We start from the raw sequence: 18084 nt of genomic DNA, 5'->3' as shown, positions 1-18084 counted from the left end.
ACCATCCCATTACAAATCCACCCTGACTGCCTGCAGTGTTATGCCCCTGTCCCACTTAGGAAACCTGAACGGATACCTCTGGAGACTTTGCGCCCCACCCAAGGTTTCCGTGCGGTTCCCGGACGTTGCAGGTGGTTGCCGGAGGTTGCAGGTAGTGGAAGCAGATAGGGAGACTGACAAAAACCTCCGGGAACCGCACGGTAACCGCACGGTAACCTTGGGTGGAGCGCAAAGTCTCCAGAGGTTTCCTAAGTGGGACAGGGGCATTAATGCAGGGACAACTTTCCAATCTGTTCGTGCTGCCCTTAAAAATGGATTCCCATACTTTTTTCACCACTGGAGTGAAATTAAATCTTTGCTGTAATTATGTGTTTCTGTTTGAAATGATGTATGACATTGGCAGCTCTCCAATCCACCAACACAGCTCATGAGTCAGGTGATCAGCCTCGGTGGATTCATCGTTTTATAGGCTTCTTTGAACAGCCTATAAATCAGATCATGCTAAATGATCTCAATTTCTAGGCATTATTTTAACCTGGAGCACCACCACATAGTAAGAGGCCCTTTGTCCCACAGTGTCTGGGCTGCATATGATGCCAAGATAAACTAATCTCATCCACCTAAACCTGATCCATACCCCTCCAATCCCAGCGTATCCATGTGCTGAATTAATAGCCTCCTAAATGCCGCAATCACATCTCTCTCCTCCCCCACCCCCGGCAGTACATTCCACACCCTAAAAAACATGCCCCACACATCTTCATTAAACATTCCCCTCTCACCTTAAAATTATGGCCTCTAATCTTTGAGATTCCTAGCTGGGAAAATAGTCACGACTGACTATATCTCTCATAATGTTATACACTGTTAGGACTGAGATGAGGAACTCTTTTTTTCACCCAGAGAGTTGTGAATCAGTGGAATTCTCTGCCACACAAGGAAATGGAGGCCTATTCACTGGATGTTTTCAAGAGAGAGTTAGATTTAGCTCTTAGGGGTAAAGGATTCGAGGAATGTGGGGGAAAAGCGGGAACGGGGAACTGATTTTAGATTATCAGCCATGATCATATTGAATGGCGGTGCTGGCTCGAAGGGCTGAATGGCCTCCACCTGCACCTTGTTTTCTATGTTTCTATACCTCAATTCACTGATTTCAACCCACAGGGCCTGTGGCCGGCAGTCACAAGACTCAAGTTTCTTTGCTGCTGGTCATTATCAAAAACATTCATATGGATGCCACCCTTCACTAATCTTGCCTGTGATTATATCCCAAAAAATCAATTAACCAAATCAACGCCATTTGTCTTTGCAAATCCATGTCAGACCTCCTTAATGATCTGAAACCTCTCCAAGAGCCTTTTATTTTTTCCCTGCTTATTCAGTGCCTTTACCTTTAGATCCCTCTGGAATGTGAAGAAACCTTTGTCAGTAGCGGTCTCATGGAGACCACACTCTCCGCTGCCAGTGTCAAAGGATGAGTGAGCCAGGAATTCCTTGCCATCTAAGTTTATTTGATCATGGCTTGTGAATACAGCCGTTTGCTTCAAGGTCAAACCTTACAATGAATGGATCAATAAAGGTTTTGACTGAAACGAATAAAAACCCATTCATTCTGAACTCTAAACTCTAGTTTAGTTTAGTTTGGAGATACAGCATGGAATCAGGCCCTTCGGCCCACCGAGTCTGTGCCGACCAGCGATCACCGTACACTAGCATTATCCTACATGGTAGGGACAATTTACAATCTTTACCGAAACCAATTAACCTACGAACCTGTATGTCTTTGGAGTGTGGGAGGAAACCGGAGCACCCGTGGAAATCCCACGTGGTCACGGGGAGAACGTGCAAACTCCGCACGGGCAGCATCCATAGTCTGAAGAAGGGGTTCGGCCCCCCGAAAATTTGCCTATTTCCTTCGCTCCATAGATGCTGCTGCACCCGCTGAGTTTCTCCAGCACTTTTGTCTACCTTCGATTTTCCAGCATCTGCAGTTCCTTCTGAAACAAATCCATAGTCAGGATTGAACCAAGGTCTCTGGTGCTGTAAGGCAGACTCTACCGCTGCGCCACCGTGCCGTCAATGACCAACATGATTGGCCAACCACAATCTTACTGCCGTGCAACCAAGCAGTTCAACTTACCAACACTTTGGGCAGTTTTGACAGCTAATCTAGAGGTGTGTGTTTTCACACTTCTGTGCCTCTTGCCTAATGGGAGAGGAGAGGAGAGGGCGAGTCCAGGTTGAGACTGGTCTTGGTTTATGTTGGTGGCCTTGCTGAGGCAGTATGAAGTGTAGATGGAGTTAATGGAAGGACCATGATCAAACCACAGAGTAGACTCAATCTGCCAAATGGCTCCATTGTCTGATGCTCTTATGGTTTCAATGTCCTTGTGCCCTCCCACCCTGCTGCTCTATCTCGTCCAGCGTTTGGTAACAGTAGCAAAGCAGCAGCAGTTTGTTTGTTTCATGCATTCTCTCTCAGCAACAGTTCCGTTTAACCGACACATCCACCCAAGTTGCCTGGGGAGAAGACAAAGCCAATTATACGGCCCTGTAATGTGCAGCACTCCTGACAGGGCCATGTGGGTACTCATCCACACATACAGTAATGTTAGCTAATTGACAAAAAACATCCCTGTAATTGATACAGGATATTGTTCCCAGTGGAGAATTTGAACCAGTCAACCGTAGCCTAATTACTGAGCAAACTTTTCTGCGTTTTTCAAGGTTTCATCTGCGCTCCTGTGACCAGGTGCATCTGTGGAGGGGAATGACGAGAGGTCCTGACCCGAAACATCGCCTGTCCACCCCCTCCACAGATGTGTTTAAGAAGGAACTGCAGATGCTGCAAGATCGAAGGTACACAAAAATGCCGGAGAAACTCAGCGGGTGCAGCAACTGCTGCACCCGCTGAGTTTCCCCAGCATTTTTGTGTACCCTCCACAGATGAGAACAAATATTTTTCACACAGAGAGCGGTGAATCTGTGGAATTCTATACCACAGAAGGTAGTTGAGGCCAGTTCATTGGCTATATTTAAGAGGGAGTTAGATGTGGCCCTTGTGGCTAAAGGGATCAGGGGGTATGGAGAGAAGGCAGGGTACAGGATACTGAGTTGGATGATCAGCCATGATCAGATTGAATGGCGGTGCAGGCTCGAAGGGCCGAATGGCCTACTCCTGCGCCTATTTTCCATGTTTCTATGCTAGACAGAAAAAGCTGGAGTAAGTAAGCGGGCCAGACAGCATCTCTGGAGAAAAGGAATAGGTGACGTTTCGGGACGAGACCCTCCTTCTGATGCTGCCTGGCCCCGCTGAGTAACTCCAGCACTTTTGGTCTACTCCAGCATGAATTAGTTTAGCGATGGAGCATGGCAACAGGCCTGACACCCCACCGCTCATTCCAACGTGACTGCGCAGGGCAGCACTGGGTGAATGCTGCATTGTTGAGCCTGCATTGCTGAGACTGCAGACCAGATTATAAACCAAAGCCTTGCTTGCCCTTCTCTAGTGGACCTTTAGGATCCCATTGAAGTGAAGTGGAGGGGAGGGGAGGGGAAGTGATTTTCTTTGGTGTTCTGTTATCTATCCTCTGACAACAGATTAATATCAGTAATCGATATCTCAGGGGACCTCACTGTGTGTAATTGCCGGCCACATTTCCTGCTTTCGAGGTAATTGGCAGCAAAGTGCTTCGGGACATTCAAGAGTCATGAAAGCCAGGTGCTAAATAAATGGAAGGGCCTTTCCTTCCAGATGCTGAGTCACCAATTGGTTCATCAGCCAGTTTTTTTTTCCAGCTCAGAGGAACTATATGAAGGGGTTAATTAATAATTTAGCCTCTTTGTTTGGAGACCAGCTGAGTTGTTCATCTGACTCCAGCAAGCTTAAGGACTTAATTCCTTGAAGCACTGGAGGATGAGGGGTGACCTTATAGTCGTGTGTAAGATCATGAGGTGAATAGATGGGGTGAATACGCTTGTACCCAGTGTAGTGGAACCATGAACCCCATTTAGGTGGGGGTGCCGCATTTATTGATGGCTAGGGGGATGCGGGAATCTCAAGAGGGAAACATTTAATTGTGGGGAACTGCGAAACTGGTTAAATGACTAGGGTGGAGGACCTCATATTCCGTTTGGGGAGTCTGCATCCTGGGGGCATGAACATCGAATTCTCCCAATTTTGTTAGTCCTTGCTGTCTCCTCCCCTTCCTCAGTCCCCCTGCTGTCTCCTCCCATCCCCCAGCCTTCGGGCTCCTCCTCCTTTGTCCTTTGTCCTTTCTTGTCCCCGCCCACCCCCACCCCCCCCCCCCCCTGATCAGTCTGAAGAAGGGTTTCGGCCCGAAACGTTGCCTATTTCCCTGGCTCCATAGATGCTGCTGCACCCGCTGAGTTTCTCCAGCTTTTTTGTGTACCTTCGATTCTTCAGCATCTGCAGTTCCTTCTTAAATAGGGTGGAGGACTCGATGGGCCGAAGGGTTTGTTTTCCCGCTGTGTGTTTTTTTCCGTGACTCTGACAACACCAAACAATGCATGGTAGACAAAAGTGCTGGAGAAACTCAGCGGGTGCAGCAGCATCTATGGAGCGAAGGAAATAGGCAACTTTTCGGGACCGAAACGTTGCCTATTTCCTTCGCTCCATAGATGCTGCTGCAGCCGCTGAGTTTCTCCAGCACTTTTGTCTACCGTCGATTTTCCAGCATCTGCAGTTCCTTCTTAAACAGATAGTTACAATAGATCAAAATGCACCATGTTTGCACTTAAGATTTTTATTTATTTATATATACATATATATTTTTTAAAGAAAGTAAAGAACGTGAGAAAGAGTCGTGATAGTGCGGGAAAGCGTTGAAAAAAAATAAGCCCATTAGATTAGAGAGTTAGGGAAGAAAGTTAAGAAATAGACCCTAGAAAAGGAAGAGAAATAATCGTTCTATTATGAAAAACTACGCAAAAAGGGATATACCAACGATATTTTTCATCCCCCATTACCAGATCCTGGCACCATTTATTTTTTAAATTACTGTTGCACCTTATACTTGTAGTAAGTCAATAAATGCAGACCACGTCTTTTGGAAGTGGTCTGATTTGCCTGCAAGGAGGAGTCTCATATCTTCCAGGTGTAATGTTTCGAACATATTTAACCATATAACCATATAACCATATAACAATTACAGCACGGAAACAGGCCATCTCGGCCCTACAAGTCCGTGCCGAACAACTTTTTTCCCCTTAGTCCCACCTGCCTGCACTCATACCATAACCCTCCATTCCCTTCTCATCCATATGCCTATCCATTTTATTTTTAAATGATACCAATGAACCTGCCTCCACCACTTCCACTGGAAGCTCATTCCACTCTACCACTCTCTGAGTAAAGAAGTTCCCCCTCATATTACCCCTAAACTTCTGTCCCTTAATTCTGAAATCGTGTCCTCTTGTTTGAATCTTCCCTATTCTCAAAGGGAAAAGCTTGTCCGCATCAACTCTGTCTATCCCTCTCATATTTGAGCACTTAAGATCTTACAGCTCATAAAAAAGAATGTTAAATGCAAATTCTTTCGGGATGTTAGTATTTTGATATTTTGAATAGTTTACTATCAAATGAGCAAACCTCCACATAATCTGTCAGGGTATCTGCAAAGTGAACATACGGGTGTGAGAGAGAGCAGTTAATGCAGTTCTCCAGTTGCAATAATTCACTAATGTCAACATCTTCCTACCCTTTAGAAAGACATTCAATTCATTTTGAATCCAACCTGCATAGTCTATTAATTCAAATCGATTAATGTACAACTTCTGCTTGAAGAAATTACCATAAGTGACATCTATGTCCAGAACAAGGGGTCACAGTTTAAGTCCAGAACAAGGGATCACAGTTTCAGGATAAGGGGGAAATCTTTTAGGACCGAGATGAGAAAAACATTTTTCATACAGAGAGTGGTGAATCTCTGGAATTCTCTGCCACAGAAGGTAGTTGAGGCCAGTTCATTGGCTATATTTAAGAGAGGAGTTAGATGTGGCTAAAGTGGTATGGAGAGAAGGCAGGTACAGGATACTGAGTTGGATGATCAGCCATGATCATATTGAATGGCGGTACAGTCTCGAAGGGCCGAATGGCCTACTCCTGCACCTATTTTCCATGTTTCTATGTTTCTATTCCTGTTATTCCAATCAGCACTCCACTTAATTATGAACGTGGTTTAACTTGTTGAGATTAAAGTCGTGTGCTTCAGAATGGTGAGTTGGTTTGATGACAATATTCCCCCAACACAGCAGTTGTGCCGTGTTGGGACTGCGAGCTTGCTGGCTATTTTTTTTCCACAGTATCATATTCCATTCCATGTTCACCTTGCTGCTTGTCAAGCAAACATTAGTATGCAGAGGCGTAGCTGCCAGCGAACGCTTGCTGCCATCATTCTTCTCTCAGGGGTGGGATCTGAAACCTGAGCTTCATGATGTTTTTGAACCTGACCACAGGGCAGTATAATAGACTCACAGTCTGTCCGCTGTTTCCACAACACGGCGAACCGGCGGCCATGCTTCTTGCATTATAACAACAAGTGGAGCCGCTGTCGTCCCGGCCCCATCCTAACCTCCGGTGCTGTCTCAGTGGAGTCCGCACGTTCTTCCTGCGACCACGTGGGTTTTCACCGGGTCAACTTGTTCCTTCCCACTTCCCCGAGAGGTGTTTTCGCCAAACATGCTGCCTGGCCCGCTGAGTAACCAGCATTTTGTGTCTATCTTTGGTATAAACCAGAATCTGCAGTTCAATTTTATTACAGGTTGGTAGGTTAACTTGGCATTTTAAATTGCCAGGAGTGTACAGGTGAGCGGTGCAATCAGGGCTGGGGAGGTTAATTGACTGATTGAAAGATGCAGCATGGAAACAGGCCCTTCGGCCCACCAAGTCCATGTCTACCATTCACGCTAGTTCTATGTTATCCAACTTTGCATCCACTATCTACACAGTAGCAGAAATGGTTAATCATCTTACAAACCAGCATGTCTTTGGGATGTGGGATGGGAGGAAAGCGGAGCACCGGGAAGAAACCCATGGGAGAACTTGCAAACTCCACACAGACAGCAGCTGAGGTCTAGATCGAGCCTGGGCCACTGGCACTGCGAGGCAGCAGCACTACCCGATGCTGTGTCGAGTTGATGGGAATGTAAGGAGACAGGGATATTGGTGGAAGAAAACATGTACTTTGTGAGCGAGCACAGACTCGATGGGCTGAAAGGCCTCCGTCTATGTCGTGAGGAAATATAGAAACACGGTGAATTGCAGCCGCTAATTTGTACACAGTAAGCTCCCACAGTCGGTAATGCGATAATATCAGACAATCATCTTTAGTTAACTAGTCAGAGAGATTTTACCGAGGGATGAACCCCTCTGCTCTTCTTTGAAATAGAAGAATTGGATCTCCTACACCAGTCTGGGAGGGCAGACGGGGCAACAGCTAATGCCTCACTCAAGGGACACTTCTGCTGACAAACCCAGTACACATTGCTGAAAAAAAGTCCACAATGTCAGAAGTGCTGTCTTTCAGCAAGCAGCTCAGTGGCACAGAGGTGGAGTTGCAGCCTCACAGCACCAGAGACCCAGGTTCGATCCTGACTACGGGTGCTGTCTGTATAGAGTTTGGACGTCCTCTCTGTGACGGTTTTGGCCGGGTGCTCCGGTTTCTTCACACACTCCAAAAACGTGCATGTTTGAAGGTTCACAAAAATGCTGGAGAAACTCAGCGGGTGCCGCAGCATGCTGCTGCACCCGCTGAGTTTCTCCAGCATTTTTTGTGTACCTTCGATTTTCCAGCATCTGCAGTTCCTTCTTAAACACATGTTTGAAGGTTAATTGGCTTCTGTAAATTGTCCCTGATAGTGCTAGTGTACTGGCTGATCGCTGGTTGGCACAAACATGATGGGCCAAAACAGTTCACTTCCACGCTGTATCTGTAAAAGCTTCTCAGAACCCTGCCTGCTCCTATAGATGGGAATTAAAAAAATCTCATGGAACTATCAAAGAATCGTAGGATGGATTCTAGTAGATGTCCTGATAATGTTAATCCCTCAAAATCAATGATTCCATTGGAAGTTTGTGGAAGATCCTGGGAATATATTATCCATCATATCTCCAGAAGAGAAATTGATCCAAAAATCACACAATGGTCATTAAATATATAATCCATATAACAATTACAGCACGGAAACAGGCCATCTCGGCCTTTCAAGTCCGTGCCTAACACTTATTTTCCCCTAGTCCCATCTACCTGAACACAGACCATAACCCTCCATTCCTTTCACATCGATATACCTATCCAATTTATTTTTAAATGATAAAATCGAACCTGCCTCCACCACTTCCACTGGAAACTCATTCCACACAGCTACCACCCTCTGAGTAAAGAAGTTCCCCCTCATGTTACCCTAAACTCCTGTCCCTTAATTCTCAAGTCATGTCATCTTGTTTGAATCTTCCCTACTCTCAATGTGAAAAGCTTATCCACGTCAACTCTGTCTATCCCTCTCATCATTTTAAAGACCTCTATCAAGTCCCCCCTTAACCTTCTGTGCTCCAAAGAATAAAGACCTAGCTTGTTCAACCTTTCTCTGTAACTTAGTTGCTGAAACCCAGGCAACATTCTAGTAAATCTCCTCTGTACTCACTCTATTTTGTTGACATCCTTCCTATAATATAGATTGACATGGTTCAGTAAAAGCATTAACTTTTGGCCAGTGTTTAAAGGCCCAATGGCTGAAGGGAAGAAGCTGTTCCTGAACCTGGACTTTACCGTTTTCAGGCTCCTGTACCTTCTTTCCGATGGCAGGGGTCAAATTAGTTTGCGGATTATAGATAGAGTCAGGTATATGTGAAGAGAGATTGGACAGTAGAGACTTTTGTTCCCTCGCAGAAGCCAGGGTTCCTGTATATCCCTGCATCCTTGCACCGTGCAGCTCTGCAGCCCCGTGGCATACACCCTTGCAGCGCTGCATCATTCATCACCACGTCCCCTGAATCACTGCACCATACTGCGGTGCATCTGTGCGGTGCACCATACCACCCTGCACTCCTGCATTATTTATCCCTCTGTCAACCCCTGCATTACTGCATCACGCACCACAACTCCCTGCACCAAGCTTTGGTCTTCAGACACACAGTCTGAAGAAGGGTCTCGACCAGAAACGTCGCCCATTCCTTCTCTCCAGAGATGCTGTCTGTCCCGCTGAGTTATTCCAGCATTTTGTGTCTATCTTCCCTGCTCCATACATCCCTGCAGTTCTGCACCATATATCCCTGCACACCTGCATCCTATATCCCTGCACCAATGCATTCCTGCACCCCTGCATCACTTACTCCTGCACCATGCATTGCTGCACCCCTGCAACATATCTCCCGCAGCTCTGCACCATATATCCTTGCACTCCTGTATCCCATGTCCTTGCATTATATATCCCTGCACACCTGCATCCTATATCTCTGCACCAATGCATTCCTGCACCACATACTCCTGCACCATACATTGCGGCACTCCTGCAACCTATGTCCCCGCAGCTCTGCACCATATCACCCTGCACCAGTCTTCCCTGCAGCCCTGCGTCGAGTATCTTTGCACCACACGCCCCATACAACCGTGGAAGCTGGAAGCTGGGGGGGGCTGGGGGGGGGGGGGGGGGGGGGGGGGGGGGGGGGGAGAAGGTGACTCTGAGGGGATGGGATGGTGGGTCTGGACTGTTTCCCTGTAGCCGGCATGTGCCATGATGCGGAATTCCACTTCCCACAAAACCAGTGCAACGTCTGCATCCGACCCAGGCTTAAAGTGCGAGCATTTACTGCTCTCAAAGTGAGATTAGAGCGTCTTTATATCTCCGAAACTGGATTTGATGATGGGGTTTGCAAAGAAAAGTCCTTCTGCAAAAGTTTATAAAAAGAGGGAAAACTTGCTTTTCGCTGGTGTTAATATTCAAGCGCACTTCGATACCTTTTGTCCCGTTGAGGAATATTTCCCCCACATAATATCTGACAGTCATATCTCGGTTCGCTACCGCGCCATGTTTAAACACCTCTTTGAGCACCTTGTGATACCACACAATGAACCGGAGTTCATCTCTTATTATCCCGGGGAAGTAGGAATCGGCCGCGTGTCCTCTGACTTACACTAAGACTGATGCCTCAAGCATCCCGGCCGTCTGAGTTAAGGAATCACAACCGTTCTTGTTCACCTCTCCATAATGGAATTCTTCCTAAAATCAATCCTAAATTCCTGGGACATGCCACTTGACCCCCAGCTCTGTCAGGCGCAAGGACAATGTTCTGCCCATCTACCCCTCCCGGCCCATCTCCGACCAGTCCCGTACACGCTTCACAAGGTCACCTCACACTTGCCAGCTCATTGCTCTCTCCCGTTAGAACGCCCATATCCCGGGAATCGAGTTCCCATAGCACTGCCCCATAGCGCCAATCTGATGCACCAATCTCCCCAACCCTAAGTGGACCAGCTCTCTTGTTCCGCGTGGAGAGAGAGAGACAGACAGAGACAGACAGAGAGGGAGAGAGAGACAGAGAGAGACACGGAAAGAGAGAGACAGATAGAGACAGAGAGACACAGAAACAGAGAGAGACAGAGAGACACAGAGACAGAGAGAGAGACAGACAGAGAGAGACATAGAGAGACACTGAGAGAGGCAGAGAGAGAGAGAGACACAGAGAGAGACAGAGAGAGAGACAGACACGGAGAGACAGAGAGAGAGAGACAGAGAGAGACACGGAGTGGGACAGAGAGAGACAGAGAGAGAGAGAGAGAGAGAGAGAGAGGACAGAGAGAGAGAGAGAGGGACAGAGAGAGAGAGAGAGAGAGACACACACACACACACACGGGGGAGGGGGTGCAGGTGGGCCGCATTGAGCTCTTTGTTGACGGGTTATGGAGATGTTTTCTGCCTCGCCATCCCACTGAGCCCCAGGTTAAAGGCGAATGATTTTGACTGCAGTGTGTGTGTGTGTGTGCGTTTGCATTGAGGCGTTTTATCGCCCTCCTTCTCCCCTGCATTGCAACAGATATTGATTTCTCTCCCCCCCCCCCCCCCCCCATCGCCACACCCTGAGATTTGCAATGAACCAACTCGAAGGCGACAGCAGAAGAAAAGGCAATAACAATCCGTGTCGATTTATCGCCGTCTCACAAGCAAGGACGAAGGGGGAGGGGGGGGGGGGGGGGGGGGGGAGGGGAGGGGGAGGGGGGTCGAGGAATCGCGAGGTAGCTGCTGGGAAAGACGGAGAGGACTTCCAATCGGCCTGTGTGTCCCCTTCAGTACTTTAGCTGAGTACTTGAATTTGATTAAAGACAGAGTCGCGGTTCTGCACGGACCTTGTCAGATCTTGAAGGCACAGACCTTGGGAGGCAGGGAGTGGGGAAGAGAGGATGGGGAGGGGAGGGGGGATGGGGATGGGGGGGACGGAGACACTGAAGGCCAGATGACATTAGAAGAGTGCCCCACCTTGCTGTTGATGCATCAAGGCCATTTTGTCCACCTCCCGCTGTGCTGGTCCTCGGCGCAGACACACACACACACACACTCACAGGCACAGGTTCGCCGCCCAAACTCCCCAATCCTCGCCCCTCTCCCACACCCCACACACACCCGGGACCCATGCGCTTTCTGGAGATGCGAAGATTACGGTCCTGCAACTATTGTTTGAAGTTCTCCTTATTGGGTGGGGGAGGGGGGGGGGGGGGGGGGGGGTTGAGGGGGAGGGGGGGGGGGGGGGGGGAGGAGATAGTTTTAGACAATCCCTATCTGGGACATATTTCCCCAAACACCCATTACGCAATTCAGTCAAAACTCATCCCACTGACCACGCCCTTCGCTCCCCGCAAACCCAGTTAGTTTTGGGTTCGATCCCCTGATTCCCACTTCGCCCATGTGCCAAATCTGTTCAATTCAACCTTCAACGAACTGTCCGACATCCAATTGCTGAAATCTGAACTTCCGACGGGCTTTCCATTGTAACTGCATAGCATTTTTACGCCAGTTATTCCCAGACGGGACGCACAATTTTTCTTTGTTAAATATCAGTTGCCGGGGGACGTGGAGAATAGAATTGGGCCCAACACCCCGTAAACACATGACATGTTATAACGAGTGTAATTTGAAGTTTATTTTGCGCGGTTCGCCTCCCCACCCTTGATTATATTAATGGGGCTGTTTACAAGATCCAACCTGTCGCAGCGCGTTAATGAGATGCGATTTTCATTTATGTGGCTTACCTTAAACGGGATAAAATATCGACATCCCCGTCTCCTACTGCGGGAGGTCGGTCCGGCCCGGCCCAGTGGGAATGTATTTTAAATTAATTTCACACCCTTATTAATTGGGGTTTATCATGTGAGATTTTAACGCCGGGCCGGGCGGAAAGCGGCTGCTCTTTCTTGGCTTCCGCCCAACACACGTGGAGCGTCTGGGAGGGAGGAGGGAGCGAGAGAGGAGCCCTCCCCTCTCTGATCCCCAGCAGATCAATGAGCCCCTTTTCTTGCCTGCTTAGCGATTATCGCCGGGGTATATAAAGGCAGGCGCGGCCACACCGAGTCCTCATTGTGAACAGCTCCACTCGCAGCCTCTTGTCAAGATGAGCTACATCCTGGAGACGGTCGGCAACCCGCCCTACCGGAGAATGGATACCAGGAGCCTGAGCAGCCGCGTCAGCGCCTCGCCCTCCAGCGGTTTCCGATCTCAGTCCTGGACCCGTGTTAGCCCGAGCCCTGCGGTCTCCAGCTCATCTTCCACCTATCGCCGCATCGCCAGCGTCCACGCTCCCCGGGCTTACAGCTCCTCCGACAGCCTCGACTACAGCCAGGGCAGCGCCCTGAACGGAGATTACAAAGCCATCCGCAGCAATGAGAAAGAGCTCCTGCAGGGACTCAACGACAGGTTCGCCGGCTACATCGACAAGGTACACTATCTGGAACAGCAAAACAAGGAGCTGGAAGCCGAGATCCAAGCCCACCGTCAGAAGCAAGTGTCCCACTCGCAGCTCGGCGACGTGTACGACCAGGAGATCCGCGAACTCAGGTCGCTGGTGGAGCAGGTGAACCATGAGAAAGCCCAGATCCAGTTGGACTCGGGGCACTTGGACGATGACCTGAACCGTCTCAAGGATCGCTTCGATGAGGAGGCGCGCCTGCGAGACGAGACGGAGGCCACCATCCGCGGGCTGAAGAAGGAGACGGGCGACTCGACGCTGATGAGGGTGGAGATGGAGAAGAAGGCTCAGTCCCTGCAGGACGAGGTGGCCTTCCTGCGGGGCAACCACGAGGAGGAGGTGGGCGACCTCTTCGCCCAGATCCAGTCGTCCCAGGTGACGGTGGAGAAGAAGGACTTCCTCAAGACCGACATCACCTCGGCGCTGAGGGACATCCGCTCGCAGCTCGAGGGCCACTCGACTAGGAACATGCAGCAAGCCGAGGAGTGGTTCAAGTGCCGCTACGTCAAGCTCAACGAGGCGGCCGAGATGAACAAGGACGCCATCCGCGTGGCCCGCGATGAGATCGGCGAGTACCGGCGCCAGCTGCAGTCCAAGAGCATCGAGCTGGAGTCGGCGAGGAGCACCAAGGATTCCCTGGAGAGGCAGCTCACCGACATCGAGGATCGCCACAACTCCGACGTGGCCAACTACCAGGTGAGGAGGCGGGCGAGGAGGGCGAACACAGCGGGCAACCTGTTGCGGATCCTGCGGGTATCTATGTACCCCCTTTGTCCAGGCAGCCCTTGGATGTACTTGTCCTCATGTCCCTGTCCCACTTGGGAAACCTGAACGGAAACCTCTGGAGACTTTGCGCCCCACACAAGGTTTCCGTGCGGTTCCCGGAGGTTTTTGTCAGTCTCCGTACCTGCAACCACCTGCGACCTCCGACCTCCGGGAACCGCACGGAAACCTTGGGTGGGGCGCAAAGTCTCCAGAGGTTTCCGTTCAGGTTTCCTAAGTGGGACAGGGGCATAAGGTAGCATTTAGATTCTAACCTCCACCCCCCCCCCCCCCCCCCCCACTCCCACCACATCCCCCCCTCCCACCACACTACCGCCTCTCGAGTTTAATTCTCGGTGAATTGACTGAGCGGGCGAGAGATATTTGAAATGTTATCGATCCCCGGGACAAACGCGCTCTTCTCCGCACTCCCAATGTCAGAGGTGGTTTAGGATGTTCCCGCCCCCCTCCATCACACTGGGCAACCCGTCCCATTCATTGCCTAAACATTTATTTTTGCAAGCGCACCTTCATTGCCAGGACGGGGGCCCTCTCTCTGCGGCAATTATCGCCCCCTCCCCCCCGCTGCCCTTGGGGAAGGGGAGGGGGGGAGGGCAGGGGGAGGGGAGGGGGGAGGGTGGGGAAGGATATGGGGGGGGGGGGGGGTTGCAGAGGGAGAAGGGAGGGGGCGGTTACTTTGGAGTAACGCTGAAGAATATATTTGACTTGTCTATGTGTGTGCGTGTGTGTGTGTGCGATGTGCGTGTGTGTGCGTGTGATTTGTGTGTGTGTGCGTGTGATTTGTGTGTGTGTGTGTTTTGTGTTTTTCGCGTCCAGGAAACCGTGCAGCAACTGGAGAACGAGCTCCGCGGCACAAAGTGGGAGATGGCTCGCCACTTGAGGGAATACCAGGACCTGTTGAACGTCAAGATGGCTCTCGACATTGAGATCGCTGCCTACAGGTATGGAGGTCACGTCAGGGCGTTCGCTGACGCAGCAGATGGGCTCGGGGTGGGGAGGGGGCGCAAGGATACTTGCCGATCAACGGGGAACATGGGACCCCAATCTGCCAACGTTTCTCTAGTCGATGTAACAGCCGGGACCCCCTCCCATCCCCCGTAGTATTGCGAAAGGTGTCCCTTGTTCGCTTTGTAGTTTTTCAACACAAAAGGCAGGGGTTTCGATCGAGCAAGGATACAAAGGGGACACATTATTATCAGCCACGACCACGCCCAGCGAGAGGGAGGGGTAGAAGTGGGGGTGGGGAGGGGGGAGGTGAATCTTCACCATTGCTCATCTGAAGAGAATATTATCAAACCATCCCCTCCCTCGCTCCCCCGCGTACTAATCTCCTCATCTTTCCATTCAAATCCCTCCTCTTTACATCGGAAAAGAACCAATGGAATTCCAGCGCGGTCTGCTTTAACTTGACGTTGAAATTTCCGCCTTAACATCAGTGCGGCGAAATTTACCTTTTAAGGTCTGCTTTGGGGATTTGGGTGCGGCGATGTTCTTTTGGGAAAGGGGTGGAATAAATCCACAGGGATTGACTGGGGGGGGGAGGGGGCAAACCCCCCGTTTATTTTATATGCACTTCACCCGCCAAAGCAATGAAAGGGTTAAACCGATGCAAGGACAGGGAAAGGTCCAGGCATGTCCGAATAACGCGTTCCCGGAATGGATGGGTTAACTCAACAAATGCTCTTTTGGGAATGTATTTCTCTTTCTCGCTTCTTTTCCGCCACTATCCCGGATTACTTTACAAGCCACTGCCTTCAAATTCTAACAAAAACAAAGATGAAGAGAGGTACAAAAATGCTGAGTAATGCCCCTGTCCCACTTAGGAAACCTGAACGGAAACCTCTGGCGACTTTACGCCCCACCCAAGGTTTCCGGAGGTTTTTGTCAGTCTCCCTACCTGCTTCCACTACCTGCAACCTCCGGCAACCTCCGGGAACCGCAAAGTCTCCAGAGGTTTCCGTTCAGGTTTCCTAAGTGGGACAGGGACTTAACTCTGCGGGACAGGCAGCATCTCTAGAGAGAATATACGGATGATATTTCGGGTCGAGCCCCTTCTTCAGATACAGGGGGGAGTGGGGGAGGGGGGGGGGGGGGGGGTGGTGATTCACAGATGGATGGACAATGGCTGGAGCGAAAGGAGCAAAACATTTCCTTGTGTGTGCATGCAAACTCCACACAGACTGCTCGGCTGTATTAGCTTGGGTTGTCTCGCCGACCGGACAAGTTGCTGATTCCCGCGTTACCACTCCCATGCTAATCCAGATTCAACCTCTCGTTTGCAGAAAGCTTCTGGAGGGCGAGGAATCGAGGTATACCTTCTCCGGCAGTGTTACTGGTCCTTCCATCCCGTACCGATCCCCGTCCACCCCCACGCCCCCTATTAAAGTGCAGAAAACGAAAGAGGCACCGAAACTGAAAGTCCAGCATAAGTTCGTGGAAGAGATCATAGAAGAGACGAAGGTGGAGGACGAGAATGCGGAGATGGGGGACTTTGACTTGTCCGAGGCGGTGAAAGAGGTCGAGGCTGTCAAGAGCCCAGACGAACAGGAGGAAGAAGAAGTCGAGGAAGTGGTGGAAGAGGTCGTCGTTGCCTCTGTGAAGGCCAGCGTTCAGGCAGAGCCTGAGGGCAAGGTCGAAGAGGAGGAAAAGTCAGAAGAAGCGGAGGAGAAGGAAGAGGGCGAGGAAGAAGAGGAGGGAAAGAAGGAAGATGCCGAAGGCGAGGAGGAAGAGAAGAGTGAAGAGAAAGGCGGCGATGGCGAGGATGAAGCCGAGGGGGAAGAAGAGAGTGAGGTCGTGGAGGAGAAGATTGAAAGTGTGAAGGTGGCGGAATCGAAGACTGTCCCGGCGAAGGATGAGATCAAGGCAGAAGCCAAGGATGAGCAGGAAGAGGAGGAAGAGGAGGCGGAAGAAGACAAGGAAGGAGAGGCTAGCGGAGAATCTGACAAAGAGGGCGCCGGCGATGCCGTCAATGGAAAGCAGGAAGTCTCTAAAAAGGAGGAGGTGAAGGCGGAGGTGAAGACAGCTGACCAGAAGGTCGAGAAAGCGGTAGAAGAGAAAATATCACCCAAGGAAGAGAAACCACCGAAGGAAGTAGCAAAAGCAGAGGTCAAGGAGAAGATAGAGGAGGTGAAATCGAAGGATGAAGGCACCATTATTAACGGGGTATCCGATGATAAGGGGGGAGACTCGGATGGCAAAGAGGAAGAGACCCAGGTGATCTCCAACGGGGTGGACAAAAGCCCCACCAAGGATGACGCCTTTGACGTCGCCATCCGCCACACGAAGACTGGAACGACCACCATCCACAAGATATTGGACGATGGAGACGGGACCACCAAGCAAATCAAGGAAATAACCAAATCTGTCACGGTGACCCAGACGGTGGAGGAGGTGGAAGAGGTCGTTCAAGAGACGATAGTGTCCACTAAGACAGTGGAGAAGACCTCGCACTCTGTGCTGATGAAGGAACAGGATAACGAATGAGCGGGAGCCTCATCTGGCGGAGGGATGGGCCCGACAGCTAAAGATGCATGGGTGTGGACAGCTTACATGGCCTCAAGCAGAATGGGTTATCCCGAGGGGGGGAGACTCCAGACTACCCGTCTTTTTCTTTTGTGCACTAGAAGAAACTGCATGCAAGTTAACAATGTGCCTCCACAGAGCGGAGAACCTTTAAGGAACACCGGGCGAACGATCACAACACAACCGCAAACCGAAAATGCATGGAAGAAAGTCTTCACGCGACCAAGAGATGTTCTCTCAATCTGTTGGAGGGGCGCTTTGAGAAAGTCTAAAGATGTATTATGCAAAGAATAAACTGAGCCAAACCTTAAAAATCCTTAGCCTTAAACAGCTCATAATGATTAATATATGGTTACCTCACGAGTGCTATTAAAATTGAGGGAGGGTCGGACGATAATTCACCATTATGCCACAGTTTACCACCCCATGTGAAACCACTGCAGTATTTGCTGAATAAAAGACATATTCCAAACCCTTGTGCTTGGTTCATTCGGTTAAAGCGGTTCTGGGTCGCGACGGGGGGGGGGGGGGGGGGGGGGGGCAGCTTGCTGCCGGCGATGGGGGTGGATTGGGATTTAGGGGGGCAGGGTGATGTCCCACGATCGGACTTTGAGAAAAACCGAGACATTGGCAACGTCAAAAAAAGTTAGAGTGCAGTCGAGGAGGATTTTCTTTTTTTTTTTTTTTTTTTTTTTAGCAAGTGGCTGGCGAATCTGTGAAACAGATTTTACAGACGGCTGTGGAGAGCTAGACATTGCGGGTTCTTGGTAGTAAGGACCTCAAGGGTTACGGGGGAGAAGGCA

At 50.1% G+C, this 18084-nt stretch overlaps 1 protein-coding gene across 1 annotated transcript; it reads left to right on the top strand.

Annotated features, from left to right (window-relative positions):
* The first annotated feature begins 12491 nt into the window (after positions 1–12491).
* LOC129713233 (neurofilament medium polypeptide-like) lies at positions 12492–17753 on the top strand. The gene is made up of 3 exons (XM_055662167.1): positions 12492–13672; positions 14576–14700; positions 16042–17753. Exons 1-3 carry the CDS (start codon positions 12623–12625, stop codon positions 17240–17242), a joined length of 2376 nt encoding a protein of 791 aa, XP_055518142.1. The 5' UTR covers positions 12492–12622; the 3' UTR covers positions 17243–17753.
* The last annotated feature ends 331 nt before the right edge of the window (positions 17754–18084 follow it).

The sequence above is a fragment of the Leucoraja erinacea genome, chromosome 35, assembly GCF_028641065.1.
Source record: "Leucoraja erinacea ecotype New England chromosome 35, Leri_hhj_1, whole genome shotgun sequence".
NCBI lineage: Eukaryota > Metazoa > Chordata > Chondrichthyes > Rajiformes > Rajidae > Leucoraja > Leucoraja erinaceus.
This window is presented reverse-complemented; position numbering and strand designations above follow the sequence as displayed.